At 46.3% G+C, this 26,093-nt stretch overlaps 1 protein-coding gene across 1 annotated transcript in view; it reads right to left on the bottom strand.

The window, feature by feature from the left end:
- mnat1 (MNAT1 component of CDK activating kinase) overlaps positions 1-26,093 on the bottom strand; it is a 58,656-nt gene that overhangs the window by 2,926 nt on the left and 29,637 nt on the right. The window contains exon 7 of the mRNA XM_080750419.1: positions 20,862-20,983. Coding sequence (XP_080606545.1) covers positions 20,862-20,983 — 122 coding nt within the window. The remainder of the gene's footprint in view (positions 1-20,861; positions 20,984-26,093) is intronic.

Below are 26,093 nucleotides of genomic sequence, written 5' to 3'. Positions count from 1 at the left end.
TTTCAGGCCGCGACCCCCCAAATAATCAAATTTTAACTGGGGACCCCCACCCTGACTAGCACTAAGAGTTGAGGCATTACATTTTGTATAACACAGTTCTATTGTGAAAATAGATCTATTGTGAGTGTGTAGATCGGCTATTTTCACAATTGCTACCTCTAATATTTGACAATTTGGCCTATGATAAATTTGTCATTTCAGGGGTGTTAAAAAGTCCTTTAATTGTCACTTTAGAAATGTGCAGATACCCTCTATACACTTAAACTTTATGTTGGTTTGTTTACCGTAGAGTGAGAAAACAGTGCAGCACATAAAGTTAATCATCTGGAGACCCCCCTAAAATAATTCGGGGACCCCTCTGGGGGTCCCGATCCACAGGTTGAGAACCACTGGAATAGACGACTGAAAGGTGAGGAGACGGCAATCAGGACGCAATGCACAAATACCACTCATCAACCACTAGAGCGACAATGCACAAGTTCAAAACAGCAAGGGTCCAGTGATTAATAATAACTTCATTAGGCCCAAGCTGCTGTAGCGTGTCCTTCACAGAGCACTTGAGGGAGGCCTTCTCAGATGGCTTCCTGCACGAGATGAGTGCTGTCTATTGATTATATTGTACTGGGCCTTTTTAACGGTGAAAAAGTGGGCTATTTACGGCCTAGCTAAGTCTGCTCTTCCTGCTAATCTAATCCCCAAGCTACTCATGTGGTCATGCCTTCCAAGAAAGCTGAGAGCTCTGTGTAACTTTATACCTGCCTGCCCCTAAGGAGAGAGAGAGAGGAGGGGGGGGGGGGTTTGAATAGTGTAAGTGGGGGGTGGAAAGCAGGAGTGTCGCACCAAATTCTGGGCCCTGGGTACAAGGATTTACTGCGGGCCCCCTGTGAATGTTCTTCATAGGAGGGGGGGGGGGGGGGGGGGTTTAACCAATTTAGCATTATTTTGTGCTTTAACTCTTGAGAAATAGCAGATATACAAGCTCTCGGTGCCACGCTGCGAGCTTGTAGATCTATTTTTGAAAAATCGTGAAAATTTGTGCCATTTGAATATTTCAAATCCGTTTAAGTTTTTTGAAAAACCTATGTTTCTATATCAGTGGTGCTCAATCTTTTTCAAGTGAAGGACCCCCAAAATTATATATATATGTGGCCAGTTGGCCACTGACCCCCATCTCAAAATATTGAGTTCCAGGGACCCCCCAGAAGCAGACTTTGAGTTAAAAATACATATATTCAAAGATTTGCCCACATTTTCACGACTTTTCAAAAATAGATCTATTTTTCTATAGCTAAAGTATAAGAAAATTAAGGCCCCTCCACCTATGGGCCCTAGTAACTCAGTCCCACTTCCCCCCGCCTTGTGACGCCCCTGGAGAGAGAGGAGGGGGGGAATAGTGTAAGTGGGGGGTGGAAAGTAGATGGAGAGAGACGGGGAGAGGATATGAAGTGAAATCACCTTTGGGTATCACCATCACCACCACCGACCGTCTTCTCTTAAGCCCCCTCCGTCTGCCCTCTTCTCACCCCTAACATGGAAGCTTAGTTCAGTTCTGCCCCATTAATTCTGCCGCTGTAAGCGCATCTCCTCCCAAACGGTGAGATGCATGCGTATACATGACACGGGTACACACACCGGCTGTAAATGAAGGGAGATAAACTTGATACGTCTCACACGACCACTGTGCTTTGACAATGCGTCTGTTCGAGGGAAAAAAATATTACTGCTGACAACCCACACATGTAAAGACTTGAAATGCATTAATGTGAACTGTATCCTTGATTGTAAAAACTGGCAGATGCGGCTTTTTTGTGTTTCTTTTAAACATCCTGAGAGAAAAGGACACCCATACAGACAAAACCCACAACACACGCACGACAAGTCTGGAACAGCTTAATACCGGTACTATGAATTCGGCTTTAAAGCTGCAATCTTATTTTAATGAATACAAATGTATTAATATAATAAGCACATCTGCAGTACTTGGAGGTGGTTGCCCTACTCTTCCTTCGAAAAATGTAGACCCTGCATGGTGTCAGGTAGGACACCTCCTGGTCTACAACTAGTACCGCCTGAGCTCATAAGAGCAATATCTCCCCGGCCAAGCGAGGATTGCCTCTTGTCTGAGCTGGAGAAATTTGGTCTCTCCTGATGGAGACCCGGGTTCGAATGCCGCGTAGGACATAAATCTTAAGGATCGCAGTTTCTCAACTCCCCACGGTGCACAGAACTAGCACTGCTGCTACTGTTTCAGCTCATCCTTTAAGTTTGTGTACGAAGAATAAATTCAAACTTAAAGCTCTCTTCCTCACCGCCACCTCCCCACACACACACCACCGCCACCACCTCCCCCTCCCTCCTCTCTTTCTCTCTCTGAGGACTGGCCTGCCTTTTGTTCGCAGGGCCCTGAAACCCAAGACGTTTCGGCCGGTAACATCTTTCACTCTGCGGGCCCCAGTGGAGCATTAGCTGCAACTCGATATGGGCCTTTTCAAAGCCTCGTATTATTGGGTAAATATGGGTCACTTTGGACTGGTCCATTATGTCGCTTTGGGCGGGGGTGGGATGAGGGGGCGCGCAGGAATTGACTAGTGCAGGTGACAGGGTGACAGCGTGTATGCCGGACTGAATTTGTCAGCATGGCACATGGGGTTTTCTATTCATGTGCACAATCATGTTGTGTAATACAGTATATGCCCTATGGCTCAAAGGGATTGGTGGGATGTCTTTTGTCCCAGGGAAAAAAGTTTGTGCCTTCTTTTTTTCTTCAGTTCATTATAGCCATTATAATCTTCTTATTGTAATAATCCTTAACCACTGGCATCCCTATTTTGGGCACATCATTATAGGCAACATTTGTCAAAAACGTTCAAAGATTTAAAAAAAATAGCAGCAACGGCACCCACAGCACAGGTTGGCTAGGAAAATCAGCAATTTTCTCCATGCGACACCATTGTATGGGTTTACTTTGTTAACGTCAATGTTGAAAATGAACGATAAAGGGTTTTGTGTCTTTTTAATTGCAAAGTGAATGACTGATCATAGCCTTATTCTTGATCCCCTACCCTCAGCATCTATGCCAGTGGTCCTCAACCTTTTGAGGCCGTGAAAATAGCAGATCTACATGTAGATCGGCTATTTTCACAATTCTTGCCTCTAATATTTGACAATTTGGCCAATGTTTAATTAGTTATTTTAGAGGTATTAAAAGGGTCTTAAAAGTCCTTAAATTTACACTTTAGAAATGTGCAGATACCCTATATACACTTCAACGTTATGTTGGTTTGTTTACTGTTGAGAGAGAAAACAATGTTGCACATTAAGTTAATCATCTGAGTACCCCCCAAAATAATTTGGGGACCCCCCTGGGGGTCCCGACCCGGTGGGTCCCGACCCACAGGTTGAGAACCACTGATCTATGCCACCATCCTCCTCCCCCAAAACAATTCCACTAAAACTCTCAATACCTGGGCAACGTCTCCTGCTAATAATCATCCTCCTGGATTTCCCCCGGCGGTACCCCGAACGTATTCCCTGCTCCCGTCGCCTGGAAAACACCACGCCGCCCGTCTCTAATTCAAAATGAAAAGATAAGTGGCGAAATGTTCCGCTGGGTTCCGCGTGAGTTCCAGCTGAGAATGTGTGGCTCCTCTTTGTGTTGTCTGGATGGCCGATGAAGCCAAGGGGGGAGGGGGGGGGGGGGCCTAGGTGGGTGTTTGGCTTCTTCTTCGCCAGGGAAATAGCCATGCAAGGCCGGGAGTCAGGACTCCGGAGGGAAAACAGCCCGAGTTTGTAGTAGGAGATATCAGAAGGGGAGTCGCAGGCCGAGGCTGGGCCCCCCCTGTCTAGACTCCATGTGTTGGCTGGAGTAAGAGGATCTGGGGAAGCCCAGTCATGATGGAGATGGGAGGGGGGGGGGGGTTAGTCCTATAATGCAACAATGGCTACTTCAGATAGCAGTCAGACACTTAATGAACACCCAAACCACAAAGTAGACGCCTGAGACAAAGCAGGGATCTGAATCGGTCTTTAACAATGCTCATTGTGGAATGAGAGCATTCTGGCTCCACACGCATGACGACTTTACGTGCCCGTGTGCATTATACAGCAGGTTGGTCTCTCGCAGGGCTGTCAAAACCTTCGGCCCACGAGCCAAATGCGGCCCGTAAAGAGGTCCAATTCAGTCTGCGAGATGAGTTTGGGAAGGGATAGGGGAAATAAATGTCTCCCACAGACTAAGGGATGTTATGAATGAGTTTCTCTGTGATTGGGACTAATGTACATGAGAGTATTAAAGTCTATTGAATGGCCATCTGCTCTAAAATGTTCCCTTCCTGATCCACAACCTCCTCAAAGGTCTCAGTGCTGACCCCAGACCAGGCATCAGATTGGCACCTGTCCACTCCCACAGCCAGGGGCGTCACAAGGGGGGGGGGGGGGGGGGGGGGGGAGTGGGACTGAGTGACTAGGGCCCAAGGTGGAGGGGTGAAGGTACAAGGATTCTCTTCAATTATTTTGTGCTTTAACTATTGAAAAAGCACGGCACTCTGTGCCTGAAATCCTTGTATCCTTGCCTAAACAATCTTATATATCTGCTATCTGCTAAGTCGTGAAAATGTGTGCAAATCTTTGAATATATGTATTTTTAAGCGAACATTTGTAACTCAAACTTTGCTTCTGGGGGGTCCCTGGAACTAAATATTTTGAGATGGGGGTCCGTGGCCAAATACATAGCATTTTGGGGGTCCTTCACATGAAAAGGTTTGTGCACCACTGATGATAGAAACATAGGTTTTTCAAAAAAACCTTTGAAATATTCAAATACTTGCACAAATGTTTAAGATTTTTCAAAAATAGCAGATCTACAAGCTCGCGAGCTTGTATATCTGCTATTTTTCAATAGTTAAAGCACACAATAATTGAAGTGAATCCTTGTACCCAGGGCCCAGAATTTGGTGTGACACCCCTGCCCACAGCACCATCTCTGATCCGGGTACAGCAGTTGCCGCTGCGGCCCAGGGATCAGAGGCTTTCCGGTTCAGCCTGTCTGTCTGTCAGTGTCTGTCTGTCGACCTTTTGGGCAGGACAAGGTGGCGCTCACAGTATTCTGTCGAATCCACGCAAAGCATGGAAAAACATAATCGTCCGCAAAGTCAAAGCAATAGTGTCACCTCGGAGGACAGAGCCCTGTCATTAGCTGTGTTTATTAACAAGCCCTTACCCGTTCAAAGATATGAGCTCCGAAATGATGTGCAGTGTGTGGGTTATGGGATGTGCACTGTGCACACAGTATATGAGGGATGGAAAGTAACTTTAACTGGTGCTTGCATGCTAATATGTAGGAGCATCAATGTTAGAAATACCCGTTCCATTTAACGGCTACAGAGATACTGTGTACCGATCTGCATGATTTTTGGACAACATCTGTAACAGGGCCAGAACCCCGCCCCCCCCCCCCCCCCCCCCCCCCGTGTGTGTGTGTGTTGGGGTTTTTGTGTGTGATTGTGCTAATGGCCTGAACAACAGCGCCCCTCCCTTAACATGTGTGGTCACAAAAGGTACTGTAGGCTAAATAGATATAGATACACCATAAAAATGCGAATATACAGCATACGATTTGTGAAAGTGACAAACGGGCTTCACAGTTATGTCAGGTGTGTTCATATGCTAATGGTGATGCGATTTCAGATCAATTGCTCCAGCCACCGAGGAGAAACGCTGAGACAGACAGACAGACAGACACTCACTCACTCAGACATTCGCAAAATTATAGTATAGATGTAGGAGCTTAGTTTGTTGCATCAAGTCATCTAAAAGGAGGAGGCAGAGGATAAAATACCGGACAGGCTATATCAGTGGTTCCCAAACCTTTTAGCCTGTGACTCAAAAGCGAGATTAGATACTTTATGCCTGGGATCCAAACGACCCAAACGAGTGAAAATAGTCGATCTACAAGCTCACAACGCTGCGCGAAGCGAGCTTGTGAGCTTGTAGATTTTATGAGCTTGTGAGCTTGTAGATCAGCTATTTTCACTACTGCTGAAACATTTGTTTTCTAATTTATGGAAATGTATTTTCTTTTATTTCTTCATGAAAGTACTGGGGGAAAAAAAGTAATTGAATTTAGGTTTTTAATTCATGAAAAATGTAGCTTTTTTGGGAATGTTTATTGAAAATGTTTTGAAATATTAAAAATAAATTGTTGGAAAATGTGTACGCGACCCACAAATGGGTCTCGACCCAGTGTTTGGGAACCAGTGGGCTATATCTCCCCCTCATAACTGTGAAAGGCCAGAAGAGCAGGCGTCATGAGTCCTACTGGACAGCAGTCCAGTCAGTGAGGCTGTCCGGAAGCCTTCCTTTAGCGCTGCGCTCTAGCAGCGGTTGGGAATCCTGGCCTGGGAATGAGAGGTGGGGGGGGGGTGGGGGGGGGGCTGCCGAACCACACACCTGCCAGATGATTTGTCATTATAGAGGGGTCAGCACTCAGCTGTCACCCCCTAATCACCCATCCCGCCCCCTCAAGCTGCCCCCCCAACCCACTGCTGCCCCCCCACTCTGCTCCTCTAAAACACCCCTCCTTCACCCCCCCCCCCCCCCCCCAACCCCGCATTCCTAAGGCAGCTCCAGTTACACTCGCAGGGCTGCTACCCCATCTGCCCCTCCTTTTCTCACTCATTCCCTCTCTCGCGCGCACACACACACACACACACACACACACACACACACACACACACACACACACACACACACACACACACACACACACACACACACACACACACACACACACACACACACACACACACACACACACACACACACACACACACACACACACACACACACACACACACAGCGTGAGTGTAAAAGCACCCCAGTGCAGGGCCGTAACACGCAGCACTGTGAGTGAATTGTGTTTATGCGAGTGTGCGCGCATGAATGCACCATATTTCGCGTTTGTCTACCCAATCCACATGCATTTCAGTACATTGTTTACCCAGGGGCGGCCGGTGTGGTTTGCATCTCCCCAACAGCAAACCAATGGTACCAGCAGCAGCAGGGCTATTTCACCATTGGAGAATGTGTGAGTTGGACTGCGGCCTATGGTGCAGAAACCGAAGCCCCCGCAGTCAAGCCAAACACAGAGGACTCTCACAGGTATACTATATCTGTCAACAGCAGCCTTTCATCACCGCCGGGTCACAGGTCACACTCTTTTCCATCGAATGCGGTTTCCTCTGGGACACCAAGAGTGTGAGATAGACCCTCAAACCGTTAGACTACGTGCTGTCCGTCACATTATTTCTGTGTGTATGTGTGCATAGGGCTGTCACGATTATTACATTTTACATGGCGATTAATTGTCACTCAAATAATAGCGATTAACGATTTAATTGCGTTTTTGTCGTTGACAATTACATTTCTGTTTGGCTTGTAGGCTTTGAAGTTGCACATGGCAGATATGACACATAACCTAAATATACAAAGAAATTAAGGACATATTTGACAAATGTACAGGTACACTTTAAAAAGAACATTGATTATTGATTATCACAAAATAATTGCGATTAAGTCAAATAATTGCGATTATGTCAAATAATAGCGATTATGTCAAATAATTGCGATTAGACATGTAATAATTGTGACAGCCCTATGTGTGCACTGTGCATGTGTGCGTGCCTGAATGTGTGTGTAGAGGGCACTTGGTGACATCATACTCCTGTGAGCCCACAGCCCGCTTATCCATTATCATTTGTCTTATCATCACCGCTGACAGCCGATGTCTGTTTCTCCGCATCCCAAAGTGAGAGAGAGAGATATAGAGGGAGAGAGAGGGAGAGAGAGAGAGGGGGTATCAGTAACACTTAGTTAAAGGGAGAACACGTTTGGAGTGTTAACACAAGCATTGGGTGACACTTGACATTAACGCATATAGCAATACATGCTCATTTAGAGTGATTGACAATCTGCAAGCTGTCCTCATGGAAACCTCTGGGCCGGTATCAGTGGCCAAGAGCTATGCTTTGTTTTCGCATCTGTGAATGACTGCATTATTGAGGGCCTGCGATAAAGGCCTTTTGTGTAGCAGCCTACAGCCGGCCCAAACACAACTTCACTTCCTTGTGTCGAGCGTCACCTGTCACTGCCCATCCACACAGCTCTGCTTCACCCCTGCAGCCTCTCCTAAGCTGCACCTCCTCTATCTGGCCTGGTGGGGGCAGTAAAGGCTGGCTGACTGACAGCACCACCAGTATAACAAACACAGATATGGACTTGGTAGAGTCATCACACACCCTGCTAGCCACTTGACACAGAGAGCATCTCTCTCTCTCTGATGTGTGTGTGTGTGTGTGTGTGTGTGTGTGTGTGTGTGTGTGTGTGTGTGTGTGTGTGTGTGTGTGTGTGTGTGTGTGTGTGTGTGTGTGTATATCTCTCTCTCTCGTCCCTTCCCGATAACTTCCCCCACAAGCGCAAAGAGAGCAGAGTGAACAAACTAGACTGGAGGGTGAGGAAAAATGATATGACATTGGTGTCATCGTTAACCAAATGGGGCCGTAAACAATAGAAGAGGGCATATGCTGCTCAGTGAATGGCTGCTAGCACGAGGCACACCCATATAGCATGCAAGCGTATACACACACACACACACCCACACACACACACACACACACACACACACACACACACACACACACACACGATACATAGATGGATGTAACATGTTGGGAATAGAAGACGGGTTGCACCGTTAAGAAGAATAGAGCTCTCCCAGGGGGATTGTCCTCCACAGGTATCGGTTACGGCAGCACCTCGAGCATCAGGGAGAGGCAGCGAGGATTTCAATTAACAAGAGGAGCTGGGACGAGAACAGAGAGACCAGCGGGGGCGAGGGAGCCAAAACACCACACAAAGGCAGGGAAAGGTAGAGTGGGGAGAGAGAGGGGGAGGGGGGGGGGATTCATACATCATAGTAGAGAGGTAACTCCTACAATTAGTTGTGTGCGAGGCAAGTCCCCACAGCCTAGCCCCACATGACGGGAGTTTGTTTTCTTTCTCCCGGCTCTTAAGAGGGGAAAATGAGCCTGATAATCCCTCTGTACATCAATGAGCCCTCTGCCCCTGGGGGCAAGGGGAGGGGCGCAGGCAGGGAGACTTCGGTTGTGCTGGTGTGTGTGTGTGTGTGTGTATGTGTGTGTGTGTGTGTGTGTGTGTGTGTGTGTGTGTGAGAAAAAGGGGAGAAAGTGGAAGAGTCCTTAAGTCAAAGCACGCAACCCTAAAGTCTGATTTATTATTTGTTGCATACAGACACACAAATATAAGCTCACATTGGCTGCGTTTACATGGGCAGGTAGTATATTCCACTTGTATTCCGAATGACTGCTCATTCAGAATGAAAATGCTCATGTAAACACCTCAGAATGGAATAGAATATCCATTCCGAATGAATTTTCATACTGGTCTGGAGGGGAAGCACTGTATATACCATTTGAATCAGAATAGACTTTTGTTCAGGTTCCATGTAAACGTTTGGGTATGAATCTATATTCGGAATGAGCTCATTCTGAATGAATAAATGTTGTGCATGTGTAAACGCAGCCAATGTGTTGCATCGTGATGCAGATCTGCTATTTTTGACAGTGGCTGCATTACAAACCTCTAAAGATGAGTGAGTGTGTGTGTGTGTGTGTGTTAAGGTATAAATAGTCAGGGAGACATCACCTCGCCCTCTACAAGGTGCTGTTGACCCGGACCGCCTGCAGTCAGTGACAAAAAATAAACCTGGGGGCAGGAAGAGGGCGCTACCCCAGGAGATCCCTGCCCCACCGGTGTCCCCCTCCACTGGGGGGGGGGGGGGCTGGTTTGAGCCTGGCCGGGGTCCGTCTGTCTGTCTGTCTGGGGATTTGGCTTGACCCCTGGCACACGGCCTTGCAGAGAGCCAAAAAATATCGTCACTGTCGGGCAGAAACCTCGTATCTCCAAGTTTCTAAATTTGTAAGTTTTTTCGCTAAGTAAAGTCGCACAAAACTAGTGAACACAGCAGACACACAACGCACACAACGCCTCGCACCTGTGTGCTTGTAGATCGGCTGTTTTCATTAATTTAGTTCATTTTTTTAAATGATAAATACAAAACAAACGCCCTGGACATACAAGGTTTCCACCGGACAACGAAGATATATAACACTAGAAACCAGACCTCCCTTTGGGATGACCAGAATAACCCCCCCCTCCCACCCCCATTTATTGCTCCCTCCATTTCCTATTAGCCCTTCACTGGGTCACAAATGACTCATCCACAAGTTAAAAAGCCTCCCCGACAGACAGAGTCAGAGTACTATGCTCCAATACAGTATGCCGCTTATTATTATGACTCATGCTCAAAGGCCTCAAGATCAATATTTGCACAGATCTATGGGAGGGGAAAACAATGGGGATCTGGCCTCCGCTGACTGTGTCTGTTAATGGTCTGTTTACTGAGACAGACAGGGATAATGGCTCCGATGTGGGGGGTTGGTACAGTACAGTGCAGTGCAGTGCAGGGGCGTCGCACCAAATTCTGGGCCCTGGGTACAAGGATTCACTGCGGGCCCCCCATGAATGTTCTTCATAGGGGGAGGGGGTTTGTCGCATTATTACACATTATTTTGTGCTTTAACTATTGAAAAATAGCAGATATACAAGCTCACAGCGCAGCACCAAGTGCCACGCTGCGAGCTTGTAGATCTGCTATTTTTGAAAAATCGTGAACAATAGTCTTTGAATATTTCAAATCCTTTTTTTTTCCCCCAAAATGATATGTATTTGACCACGGACCCCCATCTCAAAATATTTAGTTCCAGGGACCCCCCAGAAGCAAAATTTGACTGAAAATGATCACTTACAAAATACATATATTCATAGATTTGCACACATTTTCACGACTTTAAAAAAATTGCAGATCTACAAGCTCGCAGCGCGGCACTCAGTGCCGCGCTGTGAGCTTGTATATCTGCTATTTTCCAATAGCTAAAGTATAAAATAATGAAAAACCCCTCCACCATGGGCCCTAGTACTCAGTCCCACTTCCGCCCCCCTTGTGACGCCCCTGGTGCAGCGACTACACACCACTCTGTTTCTGCCCTGGCTAGTAATGAGGAGAGTAAGCAGCTATAATAAGCAGAGTAGCGAAGCTGGGAAGTGACTCAGTGGACAGACAGAGAATGAAGCTGGGGCACACGCCGTTGACAGAGACCGGTTTGCAAGTCAAATAGCTGAGCTTTAAGGCTCAAGACTCGCTCTCACTTTTACAGTACCTGTAGGACTCTTTTGGCTATGCAAATGTAAAAAAATCTGTGCACCTCCGCGGCTGCCGCCATCAAGCTTTCTGGTGATAGCCGCAGAGGCGTATAAATGGCCAAGAGGAGAGATGCCTTGAGGTCTTTGGTTACCGGCCAGGCTTGATCTAGCAGTGCACCACACACTGGCAAGTGCGACGAGTGTCCAAGAATGTGCTGTATCGGATATCCAAGAACCCAAGACTAGCTCGAGGTCTCCGTTATAGTGGCAACAAAAAAAAAGGTTATATATATTTTTTCATGGGGGGGTGTTATTGGCTATTGTTGTGTGAAAGCCGCACACAGTTAATCATGAACAATTTTCTCATAAATGGCATTTTATTGGAACAAGATTTAACATTCTAATTGCCTGAATGAAAGCAAAACAAGTGTCTCGAGACATTATCTAATAGTAGTAAAACTACATCAAAGACCTCTGTTCTTGAGGGAGTTCATCTGAGGTCATACCAGACGGCGCCTCACTCGCCTTCATCCAGCCCATAACTTAGGCATCAAAGCTGTGTGTGTGTGTGAGTGAGTGAGAGAGAGAGAGAGTAAGAGAGAGTGAGTGACTGCTTGAGGCCCAGAGTATGAGCGCCCCTCTCTCTGAGGTGCCATCGCTCTGCTGCCGTCAAGACTCCCCTCTCAGCACTCTGCCATCCCAGCACTGCTTACTGGGTCCTCCGCGGTCAATGACCTCTTGATCCCTTCCCCCACGGGCCCTGGCGGGCCCCGGGACCATCAATTGGGACGTGATCCCTGTAGGGATCAGAGAACTTGGGACACATGGCAAAGCCATTGAGGAGGATTTACTAAAAAGAAAAAAGAAAACAATATTCCAACTGTCCCTCTGGAGCGACCGTTCACGAACCGGCACGTGCTACACTACTGCTCTCTATGTATATTGTGGGCAAAAGGAAAACCATATCACGGCTGACTTGCATTCTCTCAACAGAGAAGGAAAAGAGGAAGAGAGAGCGAGAAGGATACGAGAGTACATTTACACGTCTTCCCCTTCTGCGTTCCATTCACTAGTTTCCAGTTGCTGCCCGCATCCAATTCAAAACACTGGTGATGACCTACACAGCAATCAAGGGCATGGCACCCACACCCCTTCCTGCACACTTAAGACCCCACGTTTTGACCCACCATTGACCAATGACCATATATTCTTTGCAAAGTTTATTGTAATATCAAGCTAAAAGAGGTAAAAACATACATTTATATTTAGACCGCCTATTATTATTTCAGGTTATTAAACTCTCTGTCTTTCAATCGCACGTCATTTGCGGTATGCACGACTGACAGCGCGAGGCTTGCACTGCCTGCACCTCCCAAAAAAACAGCATTGCTAAACCAATCCAAAGTCTTTAGGGCGGTCCATCAAATTGTGGCAGTGACATGATTAGTTTCCAAAAGCCGTAGGCGTGGGTTTGTTAGTGGGCATTCTTGCAGCCGTTCCAGCAACCAACTAATTTAGAAGTCCCCAGACGTATCCCTCCCTTCGCTACGACACTCTGCTGGCCATTGCTTCAAGCATCTTAGACTTCTCCATCCTAGCTCGCAATCTGTGGAATGACCTCCCGACTCAATCAGGACTGTAGACTCACTCCAGATTTCCGTCCACAGTCTGAAAACTCACCGCTTCAGACTCTACCTCACCCTTTAGCACTCATCATTCCTTGGACCACTTGACTTCGTCAAGCCCTGAGGTGAAGACAATGTTTTCACCCCTTTCTGTGTGTGTGTATCCATCTGTGTGCCTGTGCACAGCTAGTCTCAGACACCATTGGACAGAGAGGTGTAAAGCTTTGCATGCACATTCCCAGTAGCCCAAGGAAGACACTCCACCCCACATCTTTCTCTTAAGGAGATCCCGTTGTCCAGAACCATGCCCATATATGGGACAGAACGACTTCAAACTCTCGAAGTCCAGGACTCAGTCCTCGGCTCATCGGTGAGGACCCAAGGGAGTGTGCTGCCCTGCGCTAAGTCGGTCGGATAGGCAGTTGTCCGTATGCGTTGTGAGCTTGTAGTTCGCCTATTTTCTGTGGAAACGAGTCAAACTAAATGTAATGGCTTCAATTCGTGCTCGACAGGGTGGGGTGTACCCAGTTCAAATCAGATTATTTTGAGGGGTCGCAACCTGAAAAGTTTGGGAACCCTTGCTCTATAGACTCTATAGAGCTGGTGTAGTTGGGTGCACCTCCAAAAGTGCTTTCTATTTTGCCCACAGGGATGCCACAAATGCAAAAGGTTCAACCGTATGTCATTGAAGCATAATTTCGTGTCCTATATCGGCTGCAACCCCTGGCCCTGACACAGCTCACAGTAAACCACCTAGCCTGGTGGAAGTCAATGGGACTCTACCGGGCTGAAACCGGGCCCAAATATGGAGTCATATGTCATTGATAGGTCTTTGATGAGTGACCTCATAGATGACTAATGTCACAGACTGGCTACCGACTGGATCTACATTTTAGCCAAGTATGAGATCCACATTGGAGTTATGCTATTCCCATGTTGATCCTGTGATCATAATGATAGACGCGACAGTATATACTGTATGTTGTTTACTTGTTCACCGTTTGATGACCACAAATGTTAAGCATCATATTGTACCTGGAATTATAGTTACTTTGCAGCACTTCGTTGTTTTCTTGACTTGACCATTTACAACTGTCATTTGGTTGGCTAGGGTTCTTACTTCAATCTTGCACTTTATAAGTTGCTCTGGATAAAAGAGTCTGCTAAATGGCAAATTGTAAATGGTAATGATTGTATGCAGCTTAGATCTTATAGAATAATGTACTGTGGTTTAGTAATAGCGGACATGAGGTCCATGCTCAGCTGCTTTGCTTGCCAACTCAAAGAGACAGACCTGTTCAGTGGTGTGAAAGTGAAGAAACAAAACCTGGAATAAGGCCATTGTCAGAACGTGAGGCTAGAAGTGCAGTCTGCCTGGAATATCGACACCGTCATAACACGCATCGTACATAGGCAGACAAACATACCCGCCTGCCCCCACACCAGCATGCACCAGTCCAAGGGCTAGGAGTGGAGCTAGAGAACAGGGGCGTCACAGGGGGGGGGGGGGGAGTGGGAATGGTAACTAGGGCCCAAGGTGGAGGGGCCTTAATTATTTTATACTTTAGCTATTGAAAAAAAGAGCAGATCTACAAGCTCACAGCACGGCACCGAGTGCCGCGCTGCGAGCTTGTAGATCTGCTATTTTTGAAAAGTCGTGAAAATGTGTGCAAATCTTTGAATATATGTACTTTTTAAGTGAACATTTGTAACTAAAATTTTGCTTCTGGGCGGTCCCTGGAACTAAATATTTTGAGATGGGGGGGTCCGTGGCCAAATACATATCATTTTGGGGGTCCTTTACATGAAAAAGTACGAGCACCACTGACATAGAAACATAGTTTTTTTTTTTTTAAAACCTTAAAAGGATTTGGACATATTCAGACAAATTTTCACAATTTTTCAAAAATAGCAGATCTACAAGCTCACAGCGCGGCACAGAGAGCTTGTATATCTGCTATTTTTCAATAGTTAAAGCACAGAATGTGAGTGAATCCTTGTACCCAGAATTTGGTGTGACACCCTTGCTAGAGAATACACAGGCAGGAGGACTACATCACTCAGAGACCCATTAACCTCTGGCTCACATCCAGACCAGGAAGCAAAGCCAGCCTCAAATCAGTGTACCTTAGACACTGACTGTCTGTGAGTGTCTGTGTGCGCGTGTGTGGGTATCTGTGTGGGCGTGCAATTATTTTGTAATAATGTACATGAAAAGTGATGTGTGGAAAGGCTATGCCAAATAAAACTAGACTGCACTCTGTCGAGGTGCCAACTTGCGCCTTGTGCACTCGTGGCCATGTATGGCCTAATTCTGCGCCAGCAGAGCGTGCAAGTATTGGGATCGGCCCACTAACGGTTAAAGAATGAAGATTTAGACAGTTACATTGGGCTGGGGTGGGTAGGATTGGGGAGAGTGGACGTTGTCAGTGATGGTCTTATGAAGGTGACAATGCAGCAAACCGGCCTTGTTATCTGCACCTCGTAAGCCCTCAGCCAAGTGTCCAGTGCTCTGCTCCAGCCTTCAGTCTAGAGAAGAAGCACTACTTTCCGGTGCGGAGCAGCGAGTCCCCAGGAGAGAGGAGCACCAGACTAAACACCCCGACTCGTTCAGCTGCTCCCCTTCACCCGGGCCGACGAGAGACGGATGCTTGACAAGCACTCCCAGCAGAAAAACCTCACTTTTTCCACCAATTATAGAGAGCCGTGGCGGGGAGGGGGAGGAGGAGGAGGGCGAAAACTTCAAAATATTATCCGCACTGGCATTTGGCGAAGCGTGTTGAGCAACCCCTGTCAGGAAGATGGACTAATTTCAGGGCGCCCTGTGCCAACACAAACAACTGTTCTCTCTAGCTTTCATTGTCAGCACTTGAGGTTTGAGTTGAATTCTTCAATGTGCCGCTGCCAATTCCTCTTCTACCCCCAACCCCTCACCCCCCAGCTCCCCCTATGATTTGTCCTTGTCCAAGATCCCAGTTAGTCTTTCATCGCCTACGCAGCCAGATCTTAAGAAGCTCGTCTTGTAGAAAACAAACTCAGACACCACATGCTCATCGGCACACACAAACAAAGGAGGCAGATACTTAATTCTTCTGTCAGGTTCTCCGGAATCTGTACATTTGGCCTCAAACAAACAATAACATCCCTCCTAACAAACATTGCGAACGTGACTTGAACAGTAACATGTGTTAAGATGTATATACAAGTGCTCGTGTTCAGGTTGTGTCCGTGAGGAGGCGCGGCTTCACTATGTGCTGCGATTCACATCACAGCCATGGCAGAGTAAACATCTCCCAAGCTCCTTTATTTTGTGACTCCTAGGCAGTACTTTGACAACATAAATATGGATAACTGGAACACTTACATGTGGAGAGTACTCGCTTCTAATTTAACATTTTTGTTTATTAAAGGCTTTGAATGCTCAACATAAGAGCAAGAAGCCGTGGCGTGTCATTCCATCAAGGGCTGTCAGAAGTCCTTTATTCTCGCTTGTGTCTTGTGCACGGCACACACACACAGACACACACACACACACACACATACCCACAGTTGTGGGTATGTGCTAGTCAATGAAAGACAGCATCATGATGCCATCATAGGAACCTCACACTGTCTGTGGCAAATCATACACACCTATACACATCAGAGGAAACACATATGGAAGGTTGCGTGCGCGCATGTATGCGCGTGTGTGTGTGTGTGTGTGTGTGGTAGAGGCGCTGGAAGCTGAATGGACACTTTCAGAGGCCCCTGTTGCTTGAAAACGCAGACCTTTTTCTTTATTCCAGTATTGAGGCAGCTGTCTTTAATAAGAGCTCCGCTCAGCCCATATTTATTCAGGTACAGCCGGCAGAGTTAGAGACAGCGAGAGAGAGAGAGAGAGACAGAGAGAGAGAGAGAGGGGCGTGGCCTATCTTTTTCCTGGCAGGCGTGCAGTGCTCCTGCGGTTTTTTGGGGGGCAAAGGGACAAGGCGAAAAAGACAGACAGTGAGACGGAGTGGGAGAGAGAAAGAGGGCGGCGGACGAAAAGAGGGAGTTGAAACAAAAACGCGAGCCTCCGGTCAGGCCTGTGTGGACTGGACATCCGGTCGTGCAGAGACCGGGCGGAGCGAGGGGCCCCAGAGGGCCCCGGGGGCCACCGGGGAGCCAGCGTGTGAGCTCAACTCTCCAGTCCCATTCTGACACCCGTGTCCAAGACAAATCACCGTTGGGTGCTGCTGTCACTGTGGGCCCTGACCAAGACAAACAGCCCTGTTTTAAAAATAAGCGCCTGGCCCCTCATGGCCCCCCTCACCTCATCCACACGTAGACACATCCCGATCCCCTCACACATTCACCCAGATTCCCTTCACAGGTCATAGGAGCCTCGACGCTTAACACAGGGGATTCACTTTCACTCGTTCAACTTGGGTCTGTGTTCTCGCTCTCCTCGTCCGCACACACGCTGTTCAATCTTACCACATCACACAGAGTTCTATTGTTGCCAAAAAGCTGGGGTTGGAACAATGGGGGTGAGTGGGAGAGCGTATGGCACTATAACGTCCTACTGGCTTTGAGTGACTGTGGAACGATGTGCACGCGTGCTTAAGTATGTGTGCGTTTATGTACTCTACGTCCGAGTGTGCCTGCGAAAAAAACCAAACCCAGCTGAATCGCAAATCGCCAACTGCGCAGAAGTGTCAGCAGTATTTCTGGGTTGTACTTAACAGACACACACTGCATCCTGGGAGTTGTGGTTTGTCAGACTGGGCCTGTCTGTGCCGTTGCTTGTGGCCTGTGTGCCGGAGGGACTGGCATTCCTCATTGAGCCGGGCGTCATTTATCTCAGTGGCAAAGACCTTCCTCTTCAGTGCAGGTCCACCAGGACCACTGAACTGCTGACACCGCCCCCTCCCCCCTTTGCCCCCACTCAGCTCCAGCATGCAGCAAATATTGTGCGACGTGTTTCATCTGCATATTGATTAGCCTGGCCAAAAGAAGTTGAACCTCAGCATTCCGCTGCATACATAATGTAAAGAAGTGCCAGTTATTCTACCTAAACTCCTCCAATCCGTTATGGGGAAAACAGCCACCATAATTAGCTGCCTCTTAACGTAATTAGGTAAATGCAAACAAAATGAAACAAAAATCAATAGTAGCATTCTTTGTGCACAATTAATACTACTAGCCCTTACCCGTTCAAAGATATGAGCTCCAAAATGATGTGCAGTGTGTGGGTTATGGGATGTGCACTGTGCACACAGTATATGAGGGATGGAAAGTAACTTTAACTGGTGCTTGCATGATGTAGGAGCATCAATGTAAGAAACCCGTTTCGTTTAATGACTACAGAGATACTGTCCCGTCCGCCCCCCCCCCCCCCCCCCCCCCGTCCCCCAGCCCGCCCGCCCACCCGCCTGCACACACACCCGCCTGCCTGCACACACACACACACACACACACACACACAGAGCTGGTTAAACATTTTGCCTCATGCTAGATGCAGAATAGATGTGCCTCATGCTAGATGCAGAATAGATAGTAGATACACCATAAAAATGCTAATATACAGCATATGATTTGTGAAAGTGACAAACGGGCTTCACAGTTATGTCAGGTGTGTTCATATGCTAATGGTGATGCGATTTCAGATCAATTGCTCCAGCCACTGAGGAGAAACGCTGTTTCAGACAGACACTCACTCACTCACTCACTCAGACATTCGCAAAATTATAGTATAGACTAGTCCTTACCCGTTCAAAGATATGAGCTCTGAAATGATGTGCAGTGTGTGGGTTATGGGGTGTGCACTGTGCACACAGTATATGAGGGATGGAAAGTAACTTTCTGGTGCTTGCATGATAATATGTAGGAGCATCAATGTAAGAAATACCCGTTTCGTTAAAAGGCTACAGAGATACTGTGTACCGATCTGCATGACAACATCTGAAAGAGGGCCAGCCAATTGCCGATTTCAGATCAATTGCTCCAGCCACCGAGGAAAAACGCTGTTTCAGACAGACAGACACTCACTCAGACAGACAGACACTCACTCAGACAGACATTCGCAAAATTATAGTATAGATGTGACACGATAAAGTGCCACAAAATTAGAAGATTCACAACAGAGCTTAAAATATAGGAAACATAGATAGTCTCCAAGAAAAGAATATTTTTCTTGGATAGTGTCCAAGAAATATATAGTTGGGTGCCCTTTGGGTTCCAAAAGCATACAGGTCATGTTTTAGCATATTAACTCATTGAATGCCCTTTTCAAGATGGCCGCCAAGTACCAGGATGCCACGTTCCTAAATTTCTAGTGCACGGATCAATTTTTAGTGCACGGATCGTGCACGCCCATGCACCATATATGCACCATATGTGTAGTACTTTTTAACAGCTTTCAAATAAAAGAATCCGCTTGGAAATCCGTTCAGGCATTCATGAGATAGAAGCCTTCAAAGTCAGACAAAACAAACACTGCCACCTTCCTAAATTTCTAGTGCACGGATCAATTTTTAGTGCACGGATCCTGCACGCCCATGCCTAGATCGTGCACCATATGTGTAGTACGTTTTAACAGCTTTCAAACAAAAAAATCCGCTTGGAAATCCGTTCAGGCATTCATGAGATACAAGCCTTCAAAGTCAGACAAAACAGCCATTTTTGACATTTTGAAAGATGTGTTTGTTATGGGGCTAAACATGCAATTTCGCAATTGCGATCATGCCTAATACATTTGAGGCATTTTTAGAAATTTTTTTATAAAAAAAAGTTTTTGAACGTTTTTTTTTTTTTTTTTTCAAAATGGCTTCCAACTCGGGAAACTCGGGCTGTGGCAGCCTGGGAGTACTGTAATAACTCGGGAAACTCGGGCCTTGGCAGTCAATGAGTTAAGCCACGTAAAATAAATGCTTTTAAATAGTTTGGAGTTTGGACCCTCTTTAAAGAAATAGGGCTTAAAGGGATAGTTCCAAAATTACCTTTTTTACTCACCTCATGGAGACTTGGAATTCATGGATATTTTTTAGTTTTTGTTTAATTTCTAAAGCCTTATATTTGAGACTCTGTCTCCATAGGGAATCACGGCTGGTCATCAAATTATTGGTTTAGGAATGCGACAAAAACAATAAACAAATATCCATGAATTCAATGGGGTGAGTAATTGATAGGAAAAAGTTATTTTTTGGGTGAACTATTCCTTTAAACATGTTCAAATGTGCACATCTCAGCAACATGGCGGTTACAGTAAGGCTGAAACATCACAGAAGGTTTCCACCGATCAATGTCTTAAAAAAAAGGAAAAGAACAAAAAAAAATCATCTAAATTTGCCTCTCTCACAAGCAGGCCTTTCCCAGTGTGTGGGCAGGCTTTAGTGCCAGCCAGTTGCAGTGCAGACGGCAGGGTGCTGAACTGTCTGATGGATGGCCTGTGTTTGGTGAGGACTGGACCAATGGCGTCGTGGATTGATTGGCCCATGGGGGCCGTCGGGGGGAAAGCACTTCCTGTGTGTGTTAATGGACACTCCTGCAGAGGCACTGTAGCGGCTTCTAGCAGGCCAATACCGGTTGTTTCCCTCTCTCTCTCTCTCTCTCTCTCTCTTCTTCCCTCTCTCTCTCTCTCTACCCCCCATACCCTGCTTCCACCCTCCCAGCTAATCAGGGGAGACTTCAGTGAGAGGAGCCAGGCTTCCCAGACGAGGCCAACAGCGTAGCGGCTCTCTGCTCTGCTTTAGCAATGCGCTCCAACAACAGACAAGAGCTCGAAGCCAACTCCATTTGAAATTCCATCAGTCCCGTGATTTCAGTTTATTGTTTGAGCAGTGAACCTGATCGCTGTGCTTCTGTCTCGGAACGCAAACTGAAACCTCTGTTATACTCTGGTGGTTTGAAGAAGCGGGTAAACGACCCCATCCATGTCCGCAGCGGAAGTGTGTAGTTAAGTGTGTAGATACTGTAAGTGTGTGCAGGACTTCATACCCAAGTCTATCGAGTTGATCCAGTTGTGGTACCGGCGGCCCGTATGTTTCGATGTGAAGGGGCTGGTATTGATAGAGCGTCTCTTCTATCCTGGCCACAGGCTGGAGAGACACCGTCTGACCCTGAAGAAACCACAGCAGAGAGAAAACGTTAACACAATCATCTTCATTGTCTCTGTTTAGCACGCTGTTAAGTATTGGAAACTATGGCCTTCTATGCAATCAGCATGACAAAGCAACGGAAAAACCATTTGGAAGACATGGGGCTTAGCGTCAATCAAACCTCAGAGGTAACAACCACCAGTTCTTGACTGACTGGTTTGGAAATGAGACTTTAGTCTGACAACATTTTTCAGTTCCAGCGAAGTCGGTTTTGGGAAGAGTCATAACTAGAACAGTGAGTGAGCATGTTGGTCGTGGTTCAATACACAGCGTTGGCTGACTGATCAACTGCTGCAAGGATTCTTAGATGGAAATCTTTTTTTTCAACTTTTTTTAAAGAACAACAATGTGCTGTTGAAATTTGGGTTGCGGTGTGGAAAGCCCACCGGCCCAGCAAATGATGAAATAAAAATATGAAAAAGAACAATCCTGTGGTGCACGAAAACCAAAACATAGCTACAAACACACATTGTGAAAACTCTGGGTAAGTAATGACGCATGAATGAAGAATATAGAGAAAGTATTAATCACGTATTGATTAACAATGCCACAGTGATTGGCAAATCAGAGTGTGGGTATCTCACTAGTGTTCTGTGCACGGGTTTAGTGACAAACTAAAGCCTGATGTATACTTTGTTGCTCGCAGAAAGTATCCCATCTACAACATGTCGCGATGCGTTGTCTACTATATATATCAGGTATTTTCAGGCTACACTGCATGCAACACCGGTGTAACAAAGTATACATTTAGCATAACAGCATCCTTTTACGCATGCATCTAAAACAGCATCAAGAAAACAAAAACAGAACAACTGTGGAAAATGTACAATTAAAATAAGAAATTATTATTAAAGACTGTTAAATGTCTTTACAAGGTGTGTTTTGAGGCCTAAACACGGCAATATTAACATACAAATTTGTTTGTATGCTTTCATGTGAACCCCAGGAAGATTAGCTGGTCGCTATGGCACCAGCTAATGTGGATCCTTAATAAAAATCTAATCAAACGTTACACCTGAAATGATGTCCACTCCACTCAGCTCGGCTCTGGCTGTTCGTTCGAATGACACTGCCAGTACAGTAGCTACTACTTTACCTTTTATAAATAAATAAATAAAAATAAACCCTCCTCCAATCCATAATTATTAATAAAGGCTGGGGTTTCAATCTGTCTACCATTTGGTGGAAATACAGACTCCAGTTTCTCATGCCCTTGACCGTGGCTATTGAGTGAGAAAGGCGATACTTGTTCTGGACGCTGTAGGACTGTTCAATTTGAGGCCGTGCAGATAAAAGGCTGGGGGGGGGGGGGGATTTCCACACCGTGGTTCAGGCGACTGTGTTCTCTCCCACATTGAAGCAGTCAGACCCAAAAGACCTGCCGGAGTCTCCATGACAATGAAATGAACCCGGAATTAAAGAGGCTGAGGTCCAAACAAACGCAGACTATTTGAGAGAGCAGAAGAGTGAACTGACTGAGAGACGAAGAGGAGATAAAGAGAGCAAGGAATGGGATAGAGAGAGAGCAACAGAAAGAGAGAACTGTGGAGTATAAACAACAGAACGCAGAGGGGAGCTGATGAAAACCAACTAAACGACTAACATGTGCCCTGTAGCGACTGTCTGCCCTCACACATGCTCTGCGCCCATACAAGCATACATGAGCACAATAAAAACAACTTAAAGCTGGGAAACAAAAAATAGGACCCAGCAGCCAATGATGCGCACACTTAAACAACAACAGATACAGCCTCATTACGGCCTATATCAACAACTAGACTCATCAGAGGCCAACTCGGGGACCATGCAAGTCGGGAGCGATGCAAGTAGGGAATGTTTTCCTCACCCGGTTATGCAATACCCGTTTTGTCTGTGCTTGTCCCTTTTATGCCCATATATGGAGATGCCTGATGTCCCTTTATGCCCATGTCCCTTTATGCCCATATATGGCATGCCCATATATGGGCATATCCGCCAGATCAGTGGTTCTTGATAACCGCTGATCGCACATACTTCACCCTAGACACTGCACTCCCTCAAGTCCTCTGGAACTATGCACTGAGTTTCGAGACTGTTTGAGGATCCACACGGGAGAGAGACCACATGACTTACTGTATCATATACTATTATAATTTCGGGGCTAACAGCGGACCTTTAAGTCACTAGAGGCCCTTACACCAACCAGTCGCACCGCTGATCCTACCAATATGCCCATATACTGTATGGAGATCTTTATCTCTCCGACCTTGTCCCTTTTATGCCCATGTACTGTATCACTGATGTCATCAGTACATATGCCCATATATGGGCATGGGCATGCCCCTTTTGTGAAACTGACTGATTTGTTTTCACCGGATGTCATGACGACTCATTGAGGTTAGACAACACACTCCATATTTGGGCATAGCTATATTGGGAACTTATGGTTACAGTATGTCAGAGTCAGAGTGACATGGCCCAGTAGCCAATTTGAATATAGGATTTCGCAAACTTGTGATGTCACAGTGTGACATCATCCCCACCAGCAAGATTTTGATACTGTCTGCGTTTGTGACGCTCACCAACCACCCAACGTTCACCCACAAGGACATGAACACATTCACCGCCAAGGACGTAGATCTCTGCATCATGTCTGTGCTTTCAGTGTTTCACAGAAAATACACTCTCCCGCAACCCGCGAGCCATTCTGGACTACAAATCCCAGAATACAACTGGAAATTATGAAAAACTTGTGGAGATTGAGCAGGGACCCCCTATCACCTCGTAGGGTGGGGGGGGGTCGGGGCTACAACATATATATATATATATATATTTTAAACATACATGTACAAGGTACAGCAAGGAGGGTGGCCATACCACAACGATTTCTAAACATACCTTACCAGTAAGACTCCCTAATCGGGAGATAAGCGACCGTTGGTCGCTTATCTCCTGTCACACTGCTGACATCAGTATGACATCACACCGTACACAAATGACCCTTATATAAGACCGGCATTATCTACCAACTGTTTACCCTAGCAACCAACTGTTTACCATAGCAACCATGTTTTTTTACCTTAGCAACCAACTGTTTACCATAGCAACCATGGTTTTTTACCCTAGCAACCAACTGTTTACCCTACTAACCAACTGTTTACCATAGCAACCATGTTTTTTACCTTAGCAACCAACTGTTTACCCTAGCAACCAACTGTTTACCACAGCAACCATGTTTTTTTTACCCTAGCAACCAACTGTTTACCCTAGCAACCAATTGTTTACCATAGCAACCATGTTTTCTTACCCTAGCAACCAACGGTTTACCCTAGCAAACAAATGTTTACCATAGCAACCATGTTTTTTACCTTAGCAACCAACTGGTTACCATAGCAACCACTGTTTTAGACAACTGTTTCTTGCAGGTCTTATATAAGGGTCATTTGTGTACGGTGTGATGTCATACTGATGTCAGCAGTGTGATGTCATACTGATGCGGAGATATGAGCAGGGCAAAGGTGTGACGGACGGACGGACGGCCGTGGAGGTTTTGATACTAAACTGCGACCTGACGGTCGCAATTAACTGAGAACCATGTCATCAATACCATCAACAATCTGTCAATTGCACAGTAATCATGTGTACAAGCTATTCAAAATGAACAGAATCAAGATTTATTTTTAACACAAATGTGGAAAATGTTTTTAAAATATTTAAAGACAATAATAAAAAATAGTTTAATCAAGCAAAAATTTCACAGACCCCCTGAAATACCTCCGCGGACCCCCTCGGGGTCGCGGACCCCCTGTCGAAGACCTCTGTGTTAAGAGACTTGGGACACTCACGAGAAACGCACAAACGAAAGAAAAATCTTGAAACGCATAAAATCATGCTTTTCCACCACTGCTCCCATTTGACCTTTAACCTCCTCTGGTGCCGGTTGCCCTCTCCCTTGTCCGATCTGTTCATCTGAGCCCTGCTGAAGTGCACAAACTCGATTTATACTTGTGCATTGTGTCACAAAACAAAGATTGCTGATCGATCCACAAGCTCACAACATTGTGCGCTTATTCGTTCAGCTATGTTCAGTGCGAGAGACTGGCATGCAACCAAGTATAAATAAGCCGTAATGAAACCCAGACAAGTCACTCTCCCTCTCTCTCTCATGTGCTTCCCCTGCCTCCCTCCATCAGTCTTCTTTCAAACTTTCAGCACTGTATTACCCCACTGCACCACCAACAGTACGACAGTCCAAGAGGCAGACTGGGAGAGAGAGAAGGAGAGAAAACGCAGCGAGTTTAGAGAGTTGAAAGAGCAAGAAGTTAGACAATAATAAATCAGATTTTGAAAAGACAGAGCAGAGTTGAGCCAGCCATCACTCGACAGGCGATTCTGTTGCATTCTACTCCAAGGGCACCTTGAAAATTGGCACAAATATCAACGCAAACACACCACACATAAACCCCCGCACACACACTCAAGCGACAACCTTTCTGTTCACGATTAAAAGGACGTTTTTAATAACTTCATGTCATGTGTGACAATTAATGAACATTAAAAAAATGAAATCTTTACAGCCAACCAGAGACACCTCGGAAAATGGACCTGTCTGCCTTTCATACTGGACCAGTTGTCTGTCTGCTGTGCTTCAGTATGAGAGGAGCAGTGCCCCACTCCCCAACTCACACTGGAGGTGTTGAAACTCTAAATCATCAACTCATCGCCTTCTATTAAAAGCCAGCGTGGATCACTGGATATGTGTTGTTGTTGTTGTTGTCCAAATGCGCCGTTGAAACGGAGTGAAAGAGTGGGGGGTACCCCAGCTAAGTCCAGCAGAGCAGAGTGGGGCATGTGGGACTTTGGGGGCCATTGGAGCTCTCCACTACTAAAAAGAGCCAACATAAACATCTGCTTTCAACATTGCAGAGGCCCATCGCACTAGCTATGGAATATAGTGTGTGTGTGTGTGTGTGTGTGTGTGTGTGTGTGTGTGTGTGTGTGTGTGTGTGTGTGTGTGTGTGTGTGTGTGTGTGTGTGTGTGTGTGTGCGCATGTGTGCGTGTGTGCGTGCGTGCGTGCGTGCGTGCGTGCGT

Source organism: Nannobrachium achirus (assembly GCF_963921795.1).
Source record: "Nannobrachium achirus genome assembly, chromosome: 20".
NCBI lineage: Eukaryota > Metazoa > Chordata > Actinopteri > Myctophiformes > Myctophidae > Nannobrachium > Nannobrachium achirus.
This window is presented reverse-complemented; position numbering and strand designations above follow the sequence as displayed.